Raw genomic sequence first — 19,618 nt, 5'->3', positions numbered from 1 at the left:
TCTTCCTTCCTTGTCTGTTGTTCATTAAATCACTGAACCTGACACCTACCACCGGCCGGAGAGCCAACCATGAAGCCAAGAACCCTCCCCAACCCCCTGACACGGCCGAAATGAGTGTTTTTCAGTTGGTAAACTGTCAAGAACAATTTAACAACTCGAAGCCTGAAAATTAAACAGCAGGCTGCATCAATGTTGGAGGGAAAAGTATGCTATTTTAGATTGATACACAAATAAGGGTAAAATTATAATTTCATCTTCAATGAAACGTGAACTGTGGGCTGAGCCATGAAACTCAAGGGCTGAAAATGAGTCCCATTCCGGCCGGGTGTATGTTCCTGTTCTGAGTTTGCAAAGTCCTTGCCTTGGTTCTGGTGTCTAATGCAGTCTGACAGGATGGACAGGAATTTAAGCTGCTTGGCTTGCTGGTAGAAACAAAAATAAGAATCTCTCCTGTAGGGCATAAGAAGGTAGACTGGAAACTGTCCTGGCATCGCAGACAAAGGAGGCGCAAAGTTATCCATCGAATCTGAAACAAAAAAAACATTAAATTAGCCCCACACGAGATTAGACACACACACACACACACACACACACACACACACACACACACACACACACACACGGGGACATCTCATTGACATGATGCATTTCCTAGCCCCAACCATCAAAAAATTATTGCCTACCCCATTACTTACCCTAACCTCAACCATAACCAAATTCAAACCTAAACTCTTAAAACCAAGTCTTGACCCTCAAAAAGAGGTTGTTTGTTTTTTGGAAAAGGGTGGAGGAAAGCTTTGGCCAGCTGTGCTGAAAGTATCAAGCAGATCTAGTTAGTATAATGACTATTTTTGGCCCCCAGATGGCAGCGATGACTCTCTTTGGACAAGATTGGGTAGGCGTCAGTAGAAGACGTGAGGCGGAGCTAGAGTGTTGAGGGGAGAATGGCTGATGAAGCGAAAATGGCGACCGGTTGCAAGCAGCTCACACTTGAGCATTTTTTTCAAAGACGAAAAGCATCGACCAATGCTAAAGAGCACATTGATGACGACGATGATGATGATGGTGACTCCGAGGTTGACGCCGAAGTTGGAAGCGTTGACGCGGCGGCTATGATCACGTCGTAAAGCCTCACCGGCTAGCGATGCTAACGGCGGAAAATGAGCACTTCTGCACAGGTGGACGTTCAATCTGACGATGAAGAGTAGTCGAAAAGCATCGACCAATGCTAAAGAGCACATTGATGACAACGATGATGATGATGGTGACTCCGAGGTTGACGCCGAAGTTGGAAGCGTTGACGCGGCGGCTACGATCACGTCGTAAAGCCTCACCGGCTAGCGATGCCAACGGCGGAAAACGCGGTGCACAACCGAGCACTTCTGCACAGGCGGACGTTCAATCGGACGATGAAGAGTACCCCGAGTCCAATGCATATTCATCGGAGGAGTGGGTACAGTCTGATCACGGAGAAGACACTGGTTCTGGACTACGATGCCACCATGAATGGAGTGGATAAGAATGATCAGAACATCTACCACCCGGTATAGGAACTGAAGGACATGAGGAAGCCAGACATAACACCACCGTAACGTAACCGTATCATGATCCTGATAGTAGACTTGATGGCAACATGGCCAAACACACACTGCTGTATATACTTGCTATTCCCCGGAAAAAAAGGCCGGTAAGAAAGTGTAGCGTCTGCACGCGGAGGGGCAATCACAGTGAAACTAATCTGTTGTGCAAATCCTACTGCACAGTTGCACACATTTGTAAATAGTTTGCCAAATTGTTGTGTCAAATTGTTACACTGTTGAATGTAAATAAACGTATTTTGCTATCAAAAAACACTTTTTCATTGTTGGTGGTAGTGTTTTACATAAGTAAAGCACTGTTTAGATGTTTGTGGCATCATTCATGGAAAAAAAAAGGTGTCAAATTCACTAGAGTGCATGAAATAATATAGTTTCACTAAAAGCTTGATTTCTCCGCATTTTGGTCCAAAACAGAGCATTTGGGTCAAACTAACCATTTTCTATTGTTGATTACTGAAAAACGGAATAAGGTACAAACAAAAAAAAATTCTGATGAAAGATGAGAGTTCAATCTTTCATTTGGTAGTATCTGTGTTTCCATAGTCCAAACACAAAATTTTCTGTGGACCTTGAAAGAACAGTCAAAATGCTTAAATCGGCTGGCACCCACAGCATCCCTTTTCTGAAAACGTCTGGCAGTCAAAGAGTTAAGTCGGTCCCCACAATGGTAGTTAAACCTGGAAAAACGCGTGTATGGGACCCACAATGTAGCAAAGACAAAAGCGCGCGAGCGCGCACACACACACACACACACACACACACACACACAGCAGCAGCTGCAAGTGATTTGATGCTCCATAAAGAAATTTTTTTAACAAGTACGGAAGCCACCGGTTTAAAGTAAATTATCTTGACCCACTCTATAAAATGTTCCCCAATTCCAAATTGTTTTAATGTTTCAAATAAAAATGGCCATTCAATTTGATCCAATGCCTTTTGAGCATCCGAAGATAGTACAGTGTACGTGTGTATCATCTTTATGAGTGGAATAATATGTTCAAAAGTAATCAAACATTACTAAAAATAAACCTGCCCAAGATAAATCCTGTTTGATCGGGATATATAATCTTAGAAATATGATTACCAAGTCTCATGGCCAACACATAAGTTATAATTTTTTGATCACGGTTTAAAAGAGCAATAGGTCAGTAATTTGTAGGGTCAGTTTCATCTTTCCCTTTATTTGGAATTAAACAAATATTTGATTCATAGAGAGAGTTAGGAAGCCTCTTATATTTTATTAATTCATTCACCAAAAGCCTTATAGAATTCACAGCCAAACCCATCTGGCCCTGATGCCTTTTCGGAAGGAAAAGCATGAATGGCGTTTACAAGATCTGCCTCTTGAATTGGAGAATCAAGTTAATCTTTTGTACTGGTGTCTAATTGAGGAATATTTAAATCTTGTAGAAATCTCTAATTTCAGTTACAGTAATAGTACTCTTACTTGCATTAAGTTCTTCATAGAAGTCTCTAAAACAATTTATTTATTCAAGTTCAAAATGTTTCTTTTTAAGTTTAAGCAAAAGGTTACTGATACGATTATCTATAATAGTATTATATTCAAGTTTAAGCTTTAGGATCTTGTTGGAATCAGATTGTGAAAGGGAAGTTCTATATGCTTCTTCCAGCGTTGAAAGTGTTTGTTCAATTTCTCTAATTCGGGTGTTAAGTTTTTGTTTCTTACATGATTCAAATGAAATAACATAACCCCTCATTACTACCTTGAAAGTCTCCCATAAAATCATATCGGAGACTTCCCCATTGTCATTAGAGTTAACTCATTCATACGCGCAGTCATATACTCCACAAAGGAGTTATCCTTCAGAAGAAGAGGATTAAAACTCATCTATATTTGGATTTAGACAAAATGTGATTCAACTGCAATGAAATCAGACCATGATCCGATATCAGAATGTTGTGGTATGTGGAGCTTTTCATATCGGGAAGCAATTCAATTGAAAATAAAAATAAATCAAATAAAATTACATTTTTGATCAAATGCAATATGAATATCGTTGGAGTGCTCAACTATTTTACATTGATACATAAACTGTAGAATTGTGTATCTTCATTAAAATATAACTAAAAGTGAAAAAAGTGAAACTGAAGTGGTCTGAGCTCTGAAACTCCAGGGCTGAAAATGCATCCCAGTCCGGCCCTGACCATGACACTTTGCACCGCTGAGCCAATAGGCGCAAATGACAATAAAATGACTGGCCAAGCCTATTTCTTTGTCCCTGCTGTTACTATGTACAAAAACACAAAATTGTGTACAGTTTTTCCAATATCAGCTTCTTCTTTTTTTAACAATATTGTGATTTTGTTATACAGTATCATGGGCATTTTTTACATCGCTAACCTCCCCACAATCTCGTGATAATTAGCGTATCGTGAGGTTCATATCATATTGTGGCGTTAGGATATCGTTACATCCGTAGTGTCCCTGTGATCCTAGAAGCTAAATTGCTGAGGGGGTTGTGCAGTCCGTTCCCCATTTACAGTTCTAACCAAAGTTATATGTTGCTTTTGTTCCTGTCCCAAGCTACCTAAGTATCTGGATGGATGGATCGTGCAGTATGAGGAAGGCTCTCCTCCCAATCCGTTTTGTTGAATCTTTAATGTTGCTGCCACCATCATGTTGTTCGTGTGTTTGTGTTTGTGTGCGCGCGTGTCGTAGGGATGGGTACCGAGCTCCGGTATTAAACTGGTCCCGTGGTTAAATTTTTTAAAACGGGTGTATTGATAAGATCCACCCTGGGCAAATAAATCACATTTATTTTCAATTTATTATTAACAGAGGTGGCAAATCCAGGTCCAGAAAGTTAAAACTGTTGAATTATTAACATTGTTTTTCAGTTTCAATTTATATTTTAGCCGTTTTGGATTTAGTTATAGCTGTGTAGCTCAATGAATAGTATTGTCTATTGTATTTTTATCTGTCTCTTTCGCCTGAGAAGAAAAGGGCAACAAGTTTATTTTCCATGTTATCTAGAAGGGAGTGTAGAGTCTGTACCAGTCTCAGTCGGTCGAGTCCAAAGACAGGCTGATTTATTATTGTTTAGGTCTAATCTGATTTGTAGTCCTGGGAACTTCTGCCTTTTTGTGAATGGGAGGGGTGAGGAGACTTTTCGTATTCACCCACTTTTCAATAAATAATGATGTGCAGGAGAAGGAGGGACACACAATCTGAACCGAACACGGCTTGGGTGTCTTCATTTTGTGTGACCAGAAGCTTCTGTTATAATGATACCTTTGCAAAGGGACTTCTTCACCAGAATCTCACCATTCAGTTAATTGAACACGCAAAGAGTAGAATACAAATATTGTCTACTCTAACAAAACCCTGCCATAGTTTGGCCTTAGCCCTGATGCTAGCTAGCTAGCTAACTCCTTAGCAGGTAAACGAGCACCATGGGAGCTAGCTAGAACCTGGGGCTAAAGCCAACCTGTTGCAGGGTTTTTACTTTCTGGACTTGGATTTGCCACCTCTGATTATTGATACTTTATGAACATTATTTTTGCACCTTTTACCTTTGTATTCTCGTTTCTAACTTCAATAAAATGAAGAGCATGATCAGAGACGAGATGTCTCGTCAAACTCCAAGCACGAGAGAGATGGTTGACAGGTCTCTGAGCCCTTTCTGTGCTTGTGTAGTGCTGTGCTTTGCTGTAATCATATTAAGACATCATATGTACTATTATAAAAACGTCTATCATGCCATATAACTCTTAAGTGTTTATACTTCGTAGTGATGGGAATTCCGGCTCTTTTTAGGGAACCGGTTCTTTTGGTTCGGCTCACTAAAAAGAGCCAGCTCTTTCGGCTCCCAAATGGCTCTTTAGATTTTTTGTCGCTTAAATAAATATATTACCAACAACAATTTAAAACTATGCGCAATATGAATTACTAATGTGAAAAAATTGCGAAAAAAGTGACACGTAACTGACAAGTAGGATGTGGTGGTTCTGGAAGTCCAGCTGTCCGTTGTTAGACAAACTGCTGTGGCTTTTTTAACCCTCTCTTGCAGTGAAGCACGTTCTCCGTCATACAGGCCTGGGATGATTTTTTGGGAGAGTGTTTTCCTACTTGGAAGTGCATACATTGGATTGAGTGAATGAATAAACCTTCTGAATCCTTTGTCTTCCACAACTGAAAATGGTTGGAAATCACATGCAATCATTTTAGCCAGTTCTTCATCAATTGCCTTTTGTCTTGCTGGAGTCATTGACTTTTGCAAAAATTGGCCCAGAGAGCTCTGGGTTGTAATTTTCCGTTGTTGTGGTGGTGCACTGGATGATGCTTAAGACACTGCAGCCGCAGCAGCAACAGTTACAGTAGCACCTTCATTATCAGGTTCATTTATTTGCCTTTTTTCCTCCAATTGAACTAAAGGATGAGTAGTTCTCATGTGCCGGTGTAAATTGTTTGTAGAGCCTCCCCGATATGAAATTTTAGTCTTGCAGACTTTACACTAATACACTCTGCCTTAGTTTTGTCAGTTGTTGTATTGAAATGTGTCCATATATTGCTGCGTTTTCTCTTGTCACTCATTTTTTAACTGTTTTTTTTTACCTTTCCGTTTATACAAGCGCTCTCCTCCTCTCTCTCGTCTCCTCCCTCCTGTTCGCCTTTAGAGTGTGTGTGACTGCTTGCAGCGTGCTGTCGTGTGCCCCTCCCCCCTCTGCTGCTCAGCGCTGAGCAGCAGACACAGAGACGTCACACACACACATACTCACCAATCAAATGCAGCTTTAGAGAGAAAAAAAGAGAGAGAGAGGGGGAAAAAAAGCGGCTCCCAGTCAGGAACCGGCTCCCGTCGTTCACGTCAAAGATCCGGCTCTCAGAGCCGGTTCGTTCGCGACCGACACATCACTAATACTTTGCCTATTTGTAGAATGTGTTGGGTTAGCCTTATTGCTACACTTGCATGCGAGCGTTTAAACCAGAGGTGGCAAATCCAGGTCCAGAAAGTAAAAACCCTGCCACAGTTTGGCTCTAGCCCCTATTGCTAGCTAGCTAGCTAGCCCCCTAGCAGGTAAACAAGCACCATGGGAGCTAGCTAGGGAGCTAGCTAGCGAGCACTTGAAAGTAAAAACCCTGCCACAGTTTGGCTTTAGCCCCAATTGCTAGCTAGCTAGCTAGCCCCCTAGCACGTAAACGAGCACCATGGGTGCTATCTAGCTCCCTAGCAGGTAAACAAGCACCATGGGAGCTAGCTAGTGAGCTAGCTAACTAAGACCCGAGGCTAAAGCCAAACTGTGGTAGGGTTTTTACTTTCTGGACCTGGATTTGGCACCCCTGGTTTAAACTCTGCTCAGCTTAACAAATCAGTCGTAAACATTAAGTCTCACTGTCCAGGCCTAAGTAATCTATTGACAGTCGATCCAATAGCTACACTCAGTGTTTTAAGTGGGCCGGAACGCACAGGTACGAAGCTCTTGCACTTCTAAAAATCTCCCTTGAGCATTCAGGTACTTCTCAACGTGCAGAGAACGTACTGTCAACGTTCCCGTACACTTGACAATGCATGTTTTCGTACCCCAAAAAGCTGTTCTGGTGATCGCCACTAATCCACAGAGTTACATATATTATGGAAGTCCTGCGCTCATCACATGTATAGATCTGTGCTTGACGAGAGAAGCGTGCAGACGTCATTCATGTCGCCCGCTGTAAACGTGATGCTTGCCCAATGCTAGCTGGCCCGAACGAGTGTGTACAACCATAGCTCTAGAGTTAAGAAACTGAAATAAAAATGCTACCATGCTGTCCTGGCTCAAAGCTTCAAAAAGACCACAGACTCTGGGGTGGATTCGCAGGCTGATACAACACGGATGTAAAAAATTAAATAACCTGTGCTACTCATGCTGAAGCGAGAAGTGAAGCTGGCAGTTGCCATCTTGCGTTGCCAAGCCTTGAGTAAGTTTAATACATTGACAATTCCGCTGCATATTTTTCACATTATTTTCTTCCTCTTCAGTGAAAATACCACCGTGTGTATTTCATCAGTAAGAATTTGAATATAAATTTTCTCTCATAAGTTATTTTTCCGAGTGTTACTCAAGTGAGTTGAGTTTACATTATTGTGGCAATTCCAAGCATTTTTTTTTAAGTGTCTTTTTTGCAAAAAAAAACATACCCATAAGAATATCGTTAAGGCACCGGATCGATAAGCAGTATCGCTAAGGGTACCGAATTTTCACGAATATAAGGCGCACTTTAAAGTCTTACATTTTCTCAAAAATCGACGGTGCGCCTAATAGTGAGGTGCGCCTTGTATGTGGACCAAGGTCCAAAATCTGATTGACTGTGTGAGAGAACTTCCCGCACACATTGCTTATATACTAAAAAGGCGGACCTGACTGAGGACAGACATGAGAGCACAGAAGAGTCAACTGAGTGGAGAGTTCTCCAGCCCCTCCTCTCCCTCTCCCTCTTCGCCTGCCCTACCCCCGCACCCCCACATGTTTGCTCTGCCAATCGTGATTTGTTGTGTTCAAACTTATGCCATGGCGATAAAGCATGCATGTTCAGTGGGCATGTGTCTTCTTTTTTACTTGTTTCAGAGCTTAACGAGCCACTTACAAGTTGTTTGATTGACAGCTCCCTCCAAAACAGAGCGGTCTGCTTGTGCAGGGAGTGAGGGAGATGGAACATAACAAATGCAAAGGGGTGTCCGGGCTAAACTACTACATACAGTAGTGTATTGTTTCCTTTTTTTCTTAAATGCTTTATTGAACAAAGTGCCCTTACAGCAACAGACATTGCAAAAGTAACTTTGAAATAGTGCAAGTCTATAAACAGTGTAGCTAAACAGATCACACCACTAATAAAGACACCATTGTTTTTTCCCACGCATCACCTTTCCTTCCTTATCTCCGTGACTCAAATTCGCACATTTCTCAGCTGCTGTGAAAAATAAAGTTCGGCAAATGAACACAGAGCTTGCTATTATTCTGGGAGGCTGGCGACAGCACAGCTTTCCCAAGACTGGGAGGCAGCACCGTGCACGTTATGCCACAATTTGTCAATGGATCGTGAATGCTTGGGCGAACGCAAAAGCCGGCATAATTTCTGAGGACACAACAACGAGACTGACTGACAATGAGACGCCGTGTTTGATGGAGAACTTGCCCAGTTGTTTGTTTCTGATACAGAAGATCATGAGGACTAAGACTGATTTGTGGATTAGGATTGCTCAAAAGCAACGCGAGTACATTGTTATATATATATACTTCAAGTACAACTGAACTCCCTGTTTACATTGTTACTTCAGCCAAACTCAGTTTTGTTCCGTTCACTGCCTTTTTAAAAACATGCGCTAGCACTAGCATATGTTAGCATAATAGCATGTTACCATATGTTTTGAGCTAGCATATGTTTAACCATGCGTGAGCCCAATAGTGCGGTGCACCTTATGTGTGTGTTAAACACAGATATAGCACTAGTAACGGGGACTGGTCGTGAAAATACGGTAGTAGTATCGATAAAATCTTAACAGTACCATCAATAATGCTTTTTATATTCAAAATTTTTATATTTGAATAATTTATATAAAAAGCTAATTTAAAAAAAAATAATTTAAAAACTACTCCTATTCCAAAGACATGCATGTCAGGTTATTTGAACTCTCCAAGTTGTCCATAGGAGTGATTGTGAGTGTGGATGGTTGTTCGTCTCCGTGTGCCCTGCGATTGGCTGGCAACCAGTTCAGGGTTCACCTGCCCGAAGCCAGCTGAGATAGGCTCCAGCGCCCCCTGCGACCCTTGTGAGGACTAGCGGTTAAGAAAATGGATAGATAGTAAAAAAATTAAAAATAATTCAAGTGTCACAAAGTACCGTTATTATCAGGGAAACACTCATCCACTATTGCCGTGTACTTCTCCTCAGTAGTCACAACATTGCCCCCTGTTGGCAGCAGCTTATGACGTGGAGGAGTTCCTTTTAGAAAAGTCTAAACACCAAGAACAAAATAGGAAATAATGAATTTCATAAAACAGAAAAATTGATGATTGATTGACATTCTCATTTAAGTAAAAGTACTGACCTCTAGGCTCTCATGACACTCAAAGCAGTAGTTGGCTCTCACTACTACGTACCTCTCCTTCCATTTTCCGCTGTCATCAAACAAGAACACACTATCCTCATACAGCACCTCCCCAACTTCAGGTGACTCCTGGTAAGCATGCAATTCACAAAGCACAAAGATATATTATTTGAAAAAAGCTATAATTTTTGCGTACACCAAACATACTGTACTGTAACATTTCTGCTCTAAAAGTCATTCAACTTAACACCCTATTGGTTTTAATTCATCTCACTGATTTGATTTGTATTCAATAAGGAATACGTACTGTAAGTGTTTTAGCTCAAACCTTTCATCATTTATTTTCTGTACCGCTTCCTCTCATTAGGGTTGCAAGTGAGCTGGAGCATAGCCCAGCTGACTCTGGATGGAAGGTGGGATACAACCTTGGACTCGTCCAACCCAGGCAGTGCACAGGTTTGGTGCTTCTGGTTTTACAGTCCTGGGTGATTGCCCTGTCAACCAGTAGTTGGTGTTTGGTTTTACCTTTCTGTGCTCTGTTAATGGATTGATCCATATGCCTTCTCATTTTGGGTGCTATTGAGCTGCCATGTGGTGCTGAGGCAGGTTTTAGGCTGGTAGTTTGATGAAGCCGTCCTTTATGATCAGGACTGTCCGACCTTGGGTTAACCATTGCAGGTGGTTCCCCGATGTTAGCATCTGGTTCATTTGTGATGCCAGGAGCAGTTTGTTATTTTAGCCAGGAGGCATTATAATGTTGGGCCCTAGTGCTATGCACCTCTTCATCATCGGCACCATTATGGCTACGTTCACACTGCAGACAAATGCGACCTAGATCTGATTTTTTCCCCCAAATGCAAACTGTACTGGACTTCTTTTATGTCAGTCTGAACGGCTCAATTCCGATATGTGGTCCTAGATTGGATACGTATCCGAATTTTTGCAATGCGACCGCAGTCTGAACAGCGAGGTCGCATATTTTTTCGTTTTCCGGCGTTAGCAGCGCTAGCCGGTGAGGTTTACTACGTGATCATAACGGTCGCGTCAAGGCTTCCAACTGTGGCGTCAACCTCGGGATTCACCATCATCATCATCATCAATGTGCATTGGTCGATGCTTTTCGACAACTCTCCATCGCCCGATCGAATGTCCGCTTGTGTAGAAGTACCCGGTCGGTTGTTGTGCGCGTTTTCCGGCGTTAGCAGCGCTAGCCGGTGAGGCTTACTACGTGATCATAACGGTCGCGTCAAGGCTTCCAACTTTGGCGTCAAGCTCGGAGTCATCATCATCGTCGACATCAATGCGCTTTTTAGTATTGATCGATGCTTTCCGTCTTTGAAAAAAATGCTCAAGCGTGAGCTGCTTGCAACCGGTCGCCATTGTTGTATCATCACACTATCACACATCAACACTCTAGCTCCGCCTCACGTCTTCTACTGACGCCCACGGTGGGCGGCCCACCCAACCATGTGCAAAAAGAGTCATCACTGCCATCTAGGGGCCAAAACGAGTCATTATACTAACTAGATCTGCTTGATACTTTCAGCACAGCTGCCCAAGGCTTTCCTCCACCAGTTTCCAAAAAAAAAAAAAAAAAACATAGTGAACGTCTTTTAACGTCCTCGGCGCCCCTCCGTAGGTTTTTACTAAACGTTTTATAACGTTTATGGCGGTCAAAGAGTTAATAGGTAATGTGAACGCTTACCCCAAAAAAAATTTTAAAAATCGCATTTCACCAAAAAATCTGAATTGAGCATTAAGACCTGAAGTGTGAACGTAGCCTATGACTGATGGTTCTTGTTCTTGTTTTTCCACAAGAAATCCTCAGATGAGCAATGCAACTTGTACACAGAACTGACATGGATGTCATTATTTGACATACAACCAACATTATATGGTTTGTTGAAAAAAATAAAAACATATGCCAACATAAATCAAACATAAACGTGCTGAATACGACACACATTCAGCTACTGGTATCACAAACACATATGACATGGATTAACGTCCTATAAATGTATTAACTGTGCCACACAATGCATTCTGGGAACAATATATATGCAAAACAGGTAGATATAACACACCTAGAACTTATATGGGCCAAGTATTGTCGCGTTTCATTTGCATTTGTGTTATTTTTTGGAATGTATTTACAGTTGAGCCCCGCTATTTAGGGCTGGCCTGCACATCTGTGTATAATTGACGCAATGACAGCAATTGTTTTTAAGTTATATACAGGGAGTCCTCAAGTTACGGCGGAGTTCCGTTCCTACGCTGGTGATGTAACCCGAATTTCAATGTTAAAGTCGATATTTACATCAAAATACTTTGTACAGTAATTTTAAAAAACATATTTGCGTGACCCGGAAGAGCCGGAACAAATACTTTGTGTTTAGGCACGGACGTTCATTCACACAGAATGACATTTTAAACATAGAAAGATTCGCATACCCTTTGTTTTAGCAAATGTGTGATATTTTCTTTTTGCTGCTCCAGTTCATCTTCCAGCTGAGAAAACCAGGCCACAGAGAACTGCTTCCTGTAGTATGGACTGAACTCCTCCAGCTCAGCCTCAGCCTGTTCTGCAGTGATAGAAACAAGCTGATCACATAAGGTACAGGGAAAACTTGCTAATGTCTGGACAAAATTCGGCTGGGGGTGGGACTAGGGTTGTCAAAAGTATAGATACTTTGAAAAGTATCAATACTAACACGTCGTATCTGGATACGATATCACTTTGTCATGGTATCAATACTATAGATATAAGTAGCGTTCCCGCAGTGGCCCCAGCGCAGCCTACTCGGCACGGCAGACAGCCTCCGGCGGCCGAAGAGCCCACACCACGACTTTGCGTGCTCAGCTACGTTACAGCTGCTTTAAGTATGGCCAGAGCGGCGGCAGGAGGGCCAAACCAGCCAGTCTTGGTGGACAAGAGAAAGCAAAATGCCTTGTTTTTGTTTTTTTATTAGCCATTAGCCGGCTACCGTGGTTATGCTCAGTTAACGTAGTTTTGTTATTAGCCATTATCCGCGGGCTCTCGGTTAGCTTTATACTCAGTGAATGTGTACCTGTGTATTGCTGCTTCAAGTTGTGCCTCAGAGCGTGTTTACTACAATGGTGCTCATTTGCAAGACTCTCAGAGGAGCACATTGACATGCTTGTCTATATTGTAAAAAATCTTCCAACAGCAAAGAAAATTTAGACCAGTGATACGACAAGCTTAGACAGTCATCATAGAATAAAGTGCACGTTCTAAACCCTTGTATGCCTTAATAGATATTTGCTAATTTTAATTTTAGCCTTTAAAAAAAATTGTAGCTGAGTGCAAATGCAGCATTTGATGTTTATTTTTACTGATTGTTTATTTTCGTATATTTGCTACCTCAAAATATAGTTCTGATTACTTGTATAGTAAACCACTTAAAATTTTTACTTATTGATGTTTCAATAATAACAAATAGTTAAATTAAATACCAATAATAGTAATAATGAAAACAATCTAGCAAATGAAAAATCATTTTTCTTTTTTTATAGAAATCAAAAGTTTGTATTAAATAAATTCACGCTGTGTAAAGCAGCAAACTGAAATTTCTTGTCTAGTGGCAAAGCTAAATGGGCTTAAAAAAAAGGATATATATATATATATTATTTTGAGAACGTTTATCGTACAGACCTCAAAAGTCATAATCAAAATCCAGGGCTCTATTGTGAAAACAAACATACAAACCCAATTCCCAAAAACTTGGGACACTATATACACATATATACATACAAATATATACACACATACATATATAAATATAAACATACATACATATATATACACACACACACACTAATATACATATAAAACACACACGGCTTATCTGTTAAGATTATCGTTTGCATGCCGGCACGTCCTTGCAATTTCGGGGCAAAAATCGGGCCAATTTGCTGTGTGACCCAGGCTTTAATCGTAGCTAGCTAAAAAATAAAAATATATAATCACGCTTGACTTTATTTTTTTTTTATTCTTATAGAGATGAGTGTGTAGAATTATTATGGGAAATTTCTTGTGTAGCTTGTGAGAGGATTGAGAAGGACAGGGAGGCAAGAATCAAGGATACGGTCAGACTGTTCTGAGCTTTATGTGGAAAAGTTAAAAGCCTCGTTCTTAAAAATGAAGCATTTGTGCATAAACGGCTGGCAAGCGAACAGAGGAAGCATCTGGCATCATCAACTGGAATTCACCCACTTTTTGCATCTCAACGGCAAAGAGAAGGGGCTCTTGACCAATCAGACAAAGACAACTCCTCACTTCTGCTTTGAAAAAGTGTAGAAGAGGGGTCCAGGAATAGATAACCTTTGTCAATCTACAACATTTTTGCTAGAGACTAGATATTGACTCAGAGCTCCTCTGTCCGGAAATACATTTATTTGCTTTTAATTTGTCGTTGTAATAGTAGTTCTTTCACATAAGCGAAAACCCGTAGAACCTAGAGAAATAAAAGGTGATTTTAAAACACAGGTTCCTTCATAATAATTCATTAGATAGGACTTTTCTGGACAGTCAAAGACACTTTACAATGGATACATTATTCATTGTAAGCACATTCCCACTCTGGTGGCGCTAAACTACATAAGTACCCACACCTGCCCTGGAGCAGGCTGACGGAAGTGTGCCTGCCAGTCTGTGCCTACGGCCCCTCCGACTACCACCAAACATTCGCACATTCATACACCAGTGTGAGTGGCACTGGAGGCAATGTGTGTGAAGTGTCTTACCCAAAGACACAACGACATGTGACTTGGACAGAGTGGGAATTGAACAGAAGACCTCCCGGTTACTGGACAACCGGCTCTACCTCCTGAGCCATGGCTGCCAATTAACCGGAGTCTGGAATAACGTGACAAACATATTTACGTAGATTTTTTATTGTCATTATTTATTTTATTTTTTTCCACATAACCCAACTAATTACGTGTAGGATTATGGCTCTATGTTAACTCATTCACTGCCATTGACGGCTATAGACGTCAAAAATTCATTTGAACTATTTCTATTAGTTTAACTTTTTTTCCACTTTTGTTAAGAGTATGAAAACCTAGATTATTTTTTTTTGTACATTTAGAACAGATATAAAATTTGTGATTAATCGTGAGTTAACTAGTGAAGTCATGTGATTAATTACAATTTTAAAAAAATAATCGCCTGATGCCCCTATAAAAAAGAAGAAGAAAAGATTATTAAAAATTAGGGGTGTCAGACGATTAAATTTTGTTATTGTAATTAATCACATGACTTCACTAGTTAACTCACGATTAATCACAAATGTTATATCTGTTCTAAATGTACAATTAAAAAATATATAGGTTTTCATACTCTTAACAAAAGTGGAAAAAAAGTTAAACTAATAGAAATAGTTCAAATGAATTTTTGACGTCTACAGCCGTCAATGGCAGTGAATGAGTTAATTATGAATTTATATGGAAGCAGTTCATCTATCCCTCGTCCCCCTCCCCCTTGCCTAACTCTGCAGTCGCAAATTGACTCCCATGCCGCTCCATCCTCCTGCTTGCCTCTTACGATTTGAGTCTCTGCAGTTGAGGTGGTGACACTTAACATGGAAATGTGCGATAGTCTAAAAACTAGTGAGTTTTGTTTAGATTAATTTAATTTATTTTTTATTTTTTTAAGGCACCCGTGTGCCCTCACATAGATTGCGCACTGGGCGGTCACTCCCAGTGCCTGTAGCAAAAAACAGTGTTCTGTTGGATCAGTATGCCATATGCCACTGTTGATGTGCACTTCACCCTACCCTCATTCCAACCCTAGCCCTACTGCGCATGCACAGAAGTGTGAGGTATGTTAATCCAATGGGTATGCTGTTCTGTCAGGACACCGGCCCTGGCTGTTCTAGAGTTTAGATTAACATTGTTGACACTGACATATACTGAAAGAGCATAGACCGATAAATGAATTTTAAATCATGCAGTCTGATGAAGACACCATAAAAAAGAGAGATGTCACATATCAAAATATGGCCACACCCAGTGGCAGCTGAGAGGGAAACGAAAGGGTCAAGGCTAAAAGGGTAAAGCGAAGACTTTCTAAGGTCTCTGGCCTCTCTAGTTTACCACTAGCATAAAATTAAACCAACAGTTGCTGGACTGACTAATATACGAACTAATCTGAAATTTGACATTGAACATGAGACGTTGGCGTCGGGCGACGCTTGCCAAGGAGAGGATGAGGGAAACCAGACTGACTGGTTTCCAGAACAGAATGACAGCGAGATTCGGATCAGTGAAACTTGTGAGGGGAAACATTAAACTTTTGACACATTCACGTGATAACGAGTTCGTCGAAATGGGGCAAAAACATTGGCAGATAAATACATTGATGCCGTGTATTCTAAAATATCGCGTCGCTGATTAACAATCAACATGATGTTAAACAAAAGAAAATAAAGAAAAATCAGCTGAGAATGTTGCGAGTGAGGGAAACCAAGAGACCGCAGTTTTTTCTTACCTGTAATATAGGTGCATTTTGCCTCGTCCAACAGACTAGATGCGGTGATGCCCATGATTCTGCAGCCGATTGTGTTCTGGTAAAACCCCTGTCAACAGGTAGACTGGCAGGCAGTCATTTCGATTGGCGGCAGGCGGGGGAAGAAAGATGGGTGGAGTGACAATTCCGCACAAAATATGACCTAATCTGTACCTGTGCTCAATTATATGCAAATCTTAATACAGCTAACTATAGAAATAGAACAAACAAAACAAATCATATGCGGTATAAAACTTAATGTGCTTCTCGGACAGCATGGTTATTCGTTACCCGACCTTGAGCGGATTGGCCCGTTGCTGCGGTACGTCAAGCATCCGCCATATTGAATGTGTCAGCACTGCCCATAGACAACTGCTAAATTCTTATTCACAGGGGTATGAAGTTCCGTTAATTATGCAGAAACTATGATTTATGTTAAATAATATATAAAAACATTGACACCCCCTTTTTTATTTTTGCTGTTTTGTTTGTTTTCATGCCTTTAGTTGTATAGGTACACTGTGCAGGCAGTCTTATGCTGCACTCGAGGAGGCTTTGAAGTCGCAGTGTCACAGTTCCGACCTCAAAGAGTTCGAATATGGAGGTAAATATGGTGCAAAACTAACTTGTAAAAAAAAATTGTTCCTGGAGAAAAAAAGTCTAAATTTGTATCTGTAAAAAAAAATTGTATCTGTAAAAACACATTTGTGCCTGTAAAAGTCATGATTTGTACCTGTACAAAAAATTTTTTTTACCTGTACAAAAAGTGTAAATTTGTATCTGTAAAAGTTGTGATTTGTACCTGTAGAAATTTAGTGATGTGCCCTACTGTGCCGAGGCGCCGATGCGTGTGCCGAGTAAACCGGAAACAAATCTGCAAAGCGCGCATCGAGGCATGTGTTGATTACGCTTGTGGCCACGCCCGAAGCCTCGGAACACGCGTTGCTACGTCCGAAGCCTCGCCAGACGGGCTTCCTACGTCATCGCCAACACATAGTTTCGCGGGTGATTCGAAATAAAATGGCGCACCGAGACGACAATGAGCTCACAGGTGACACTGACACACCCAACTCGCATCTTCAAACCTCAATTCAATCGGATTCGTTTTGCAATGGACGCACCCGCAACGAAAAAGAAGAGAACATCCCCTGTTTGGGATCATTTTGAGCAGATCTATCCTAAAAAGGTACAAATTATAATAACCAGTGTGAATATATATTGTAAATTATTGTGACAACACAGTGTATCCCTCGTTTTAATGTCTTTCTTCTACTTACTGATATTTCAAAAGGTGAAGTGTAAACTTTGTTCTAAAGAACTTGGGTACCAAGAGAACACTCTTTAGCCCCAATAAAGCACAAGAGGCTGAGAGGAGGCTCACAGCTGAATGTGCGACAGTGATCCGGCACAGGGCATCTTCCTCCTCCTCCTCCTCCTCCTCCTCCAACCCATTATCTTCATCAACACAACCGGACACATAAGAAGCTTCCCAGCCTGTGGAGCAAGGTAATATTCGATACATTCTAATGGTGTTAATTAAGCAATAGGAAATGAGCGGCAGTGCATTATTGTGGGATAAGGTATTCTTTTGCTCCCATCTCTACGATGGGCAGTCAGAACTGCCTGTTGGCTGTTAGTCTGTTTGTTGTGTCTTAGGTGACAAACTGTGGCGGCGATTGAACCACACAGTCATGCAGAGGAGGACCCAGAGTGAGACCGCAGATGCGACTGTGGAGGTCCACACTTACCTGGGGAAACCCAACATAAGCAGGATGTCAAACCCCCTGGACTACTGGGAGCTGCACAAACATGTCTACCCAAACCTCTACAAACTAGCAATAACCTTTCTCTGTACCCCGGCCTCATCCGTCCGTTGCGAAAGACTATTTTCAAAAGCAGGAGAAATCCTATCTAAAATAATAAACCGTTTAAATCCCAAAACTTTGGAAATGCTAGTTTTCCTCAATAAAAATGAATGAAAGGTGTGTCTTGTTCCTTGTTTATATGTCAATGTCTAAAATAAAGCAATCATTCTTTCAATTACCACACGCACATTCATTCACATCACAACTCCCTGCCCTTTTGACCCCATCAAATCCATGGTATCATTTTAATCACTGTCTGTCATGACATTTATTTTCGACATGAAGGCGCAATAGAACAAATGAAGCCTCATGATGCTTCGGCCCAGGAGCGAACCAGTTGGATGGAAGGCCTCATTGCTTCATGATGCTTCAGTTTACCATCACTCGTATATATATATATATATATATATATATATATATATATATGGTGCAAAACTCACGTGACTGGACAGCAGCAGAAAAAACACTTGTGACTCCGAGTGGCGACTTCTTTGACTACAAGTTGTCCTTTCTACAGGTACAAATTATTATTATTATTTTTTTTTACACAGGCACAAATCCCGACTTTTACAGGTACAAATTATTATTATTATTATTTATATTTTTTTACACAGGCACAAATCCCGACTTTTACAGGTACAAATTATTATTATTATTTTTTATTATTTATATTTTTTTACACAGGCACAAATCCCGACTTTTACAGGTACAAATTATTATTATATATATATATATTTTTTTTTTTAACACAGGCACAAATTATTATTATTTTTTTTTTTACACAGGCACAAATCCCGACTTTTACAGGTACAAATTATTATTATTTTATTATTATTATTTTTTTACACAGGCACAAATCCCGACTTTTACAGGTACAAATTATTATTATTTTATTATTATTATTTTTTTTACACAGGCACAAATCCCGACTTTTACAGGTACAAATTATTATTATAATTTTTTATTTTTTTTATTTTTTTTACACAGGCACAAATCTCGACTTTTACAGGTACAAATTATTATTATTTTATTATTATTATTATTTTACACAGGCACAAATCCCGACTTTTACAGGTACAAATTATTATTATTTTATTTTTATTTATTTTTTTACACAGGCACAAATCCCGACTTTTACAGGTACAAATTATTATTATAATTTTTTTTTTTTTTTTTTTTTTTTACACAGGCACAAATCCCAACTTTTACAGGTACAAATTATTATAATTGTTTTTTATTTATTTATATTTTTTTACACAGGCACAAATCCCGACTTTTACAGGTACAAATTATTATTATTATTATTATTATTTTTTTTTTTACACAGGCACAAATCCCGACTTTTACAGGTACAAATTATTATTATTATAAAAAAAAATTTTTTTTAATTTTTACACAGGCACAAATCCCGACTTTTACAGGTACAAATTATTTTTATTTTTTTACACAGGCACAAATCACGACTTTTACAGGTACAATTTTTATAGGTACAAATCATGACTTTTACAGATACAAATTTAGACTTTTTTCTACAGGTACAAAAATTCTTTACAAGTTAGTTTTGCACCATATTTACCT

At 40.1% G+C, this 19,618-nt stretch overlaps 1 protein-coding gene and 1 pseudogene across 3 annotated transcripts in view; one reads left to right on the top strand and one right to left on the bottom strand.

Annotated features, from left to right (window-relative positions):
- The window catches only part of niban1a (niban apoptosis regulator 1a), a 51,585-nt gene extending 35,144 nt beyond the window's left edge, over window positions 1-16,441 (bottom strand). Inside the window, exons 1-5 of one of the 3 annotated variants that reach the window (XM_086088583.1) lie at window positions 16,158-16,441; window positions 12,098-12,223; window positions 9,699-9,775; window positions 9,439-9,553; window positions 362-526 (exon numbers count right to left, since the gene is read on the bottom strand). In XM_086088583.1, coding sequence (XP_085944709.1) covers window positions 362-526; window positions 9,439-9,553; window positions 9,699-9,710 — 292 coding nt within the window. In that variant the 5' untranslated portion in view covers window positions 9,711-9,775; window positions 12,098-12,223; window positions 16,158-16,441. Of the gene's footprint in view, window positions 1-361; window positions 527-9,438; window positions 9,554-9,646; window positions 9,776-12,097; window positions 12,229-16,157 lie in introns of all 3 variants that reach the window. The other 2 variants (XM_086088582.1, XM_086088581.1) reach the window with 2 other exon arrangements.
- Window positions 16,442-17,214: 773 nt separating this feature from the next.
- On the top strand, window positions 17,215-18,154 carry LOC147165150 (uncharacterized; annotated as a pseudogene).
- The last annotated feature ends 1,464 nt before the right edge of the window (window positions 18,155-19,618 follow it).

This window comes from Leptonotus elevatus, chromosome 11 (genome assembly GCF_054856555.1).
Source record: "Leptonotus elevatus isolate MCC_2025b chromosome 11, RoL_Lele_1.0, whole genome shotgun sequence".
Classification (NCBI taxonomy): Eukaryota; Metazoa; Chordata; class Actinopteri; order Syngnathiformes; family Syngnathidae; genus Leptonotus; species Leptonotus elevatus.
Note: the sequence above shows the minus strand (reverse complement) of the source record. Positions and strands in the feature narration are given on the sequence as shown.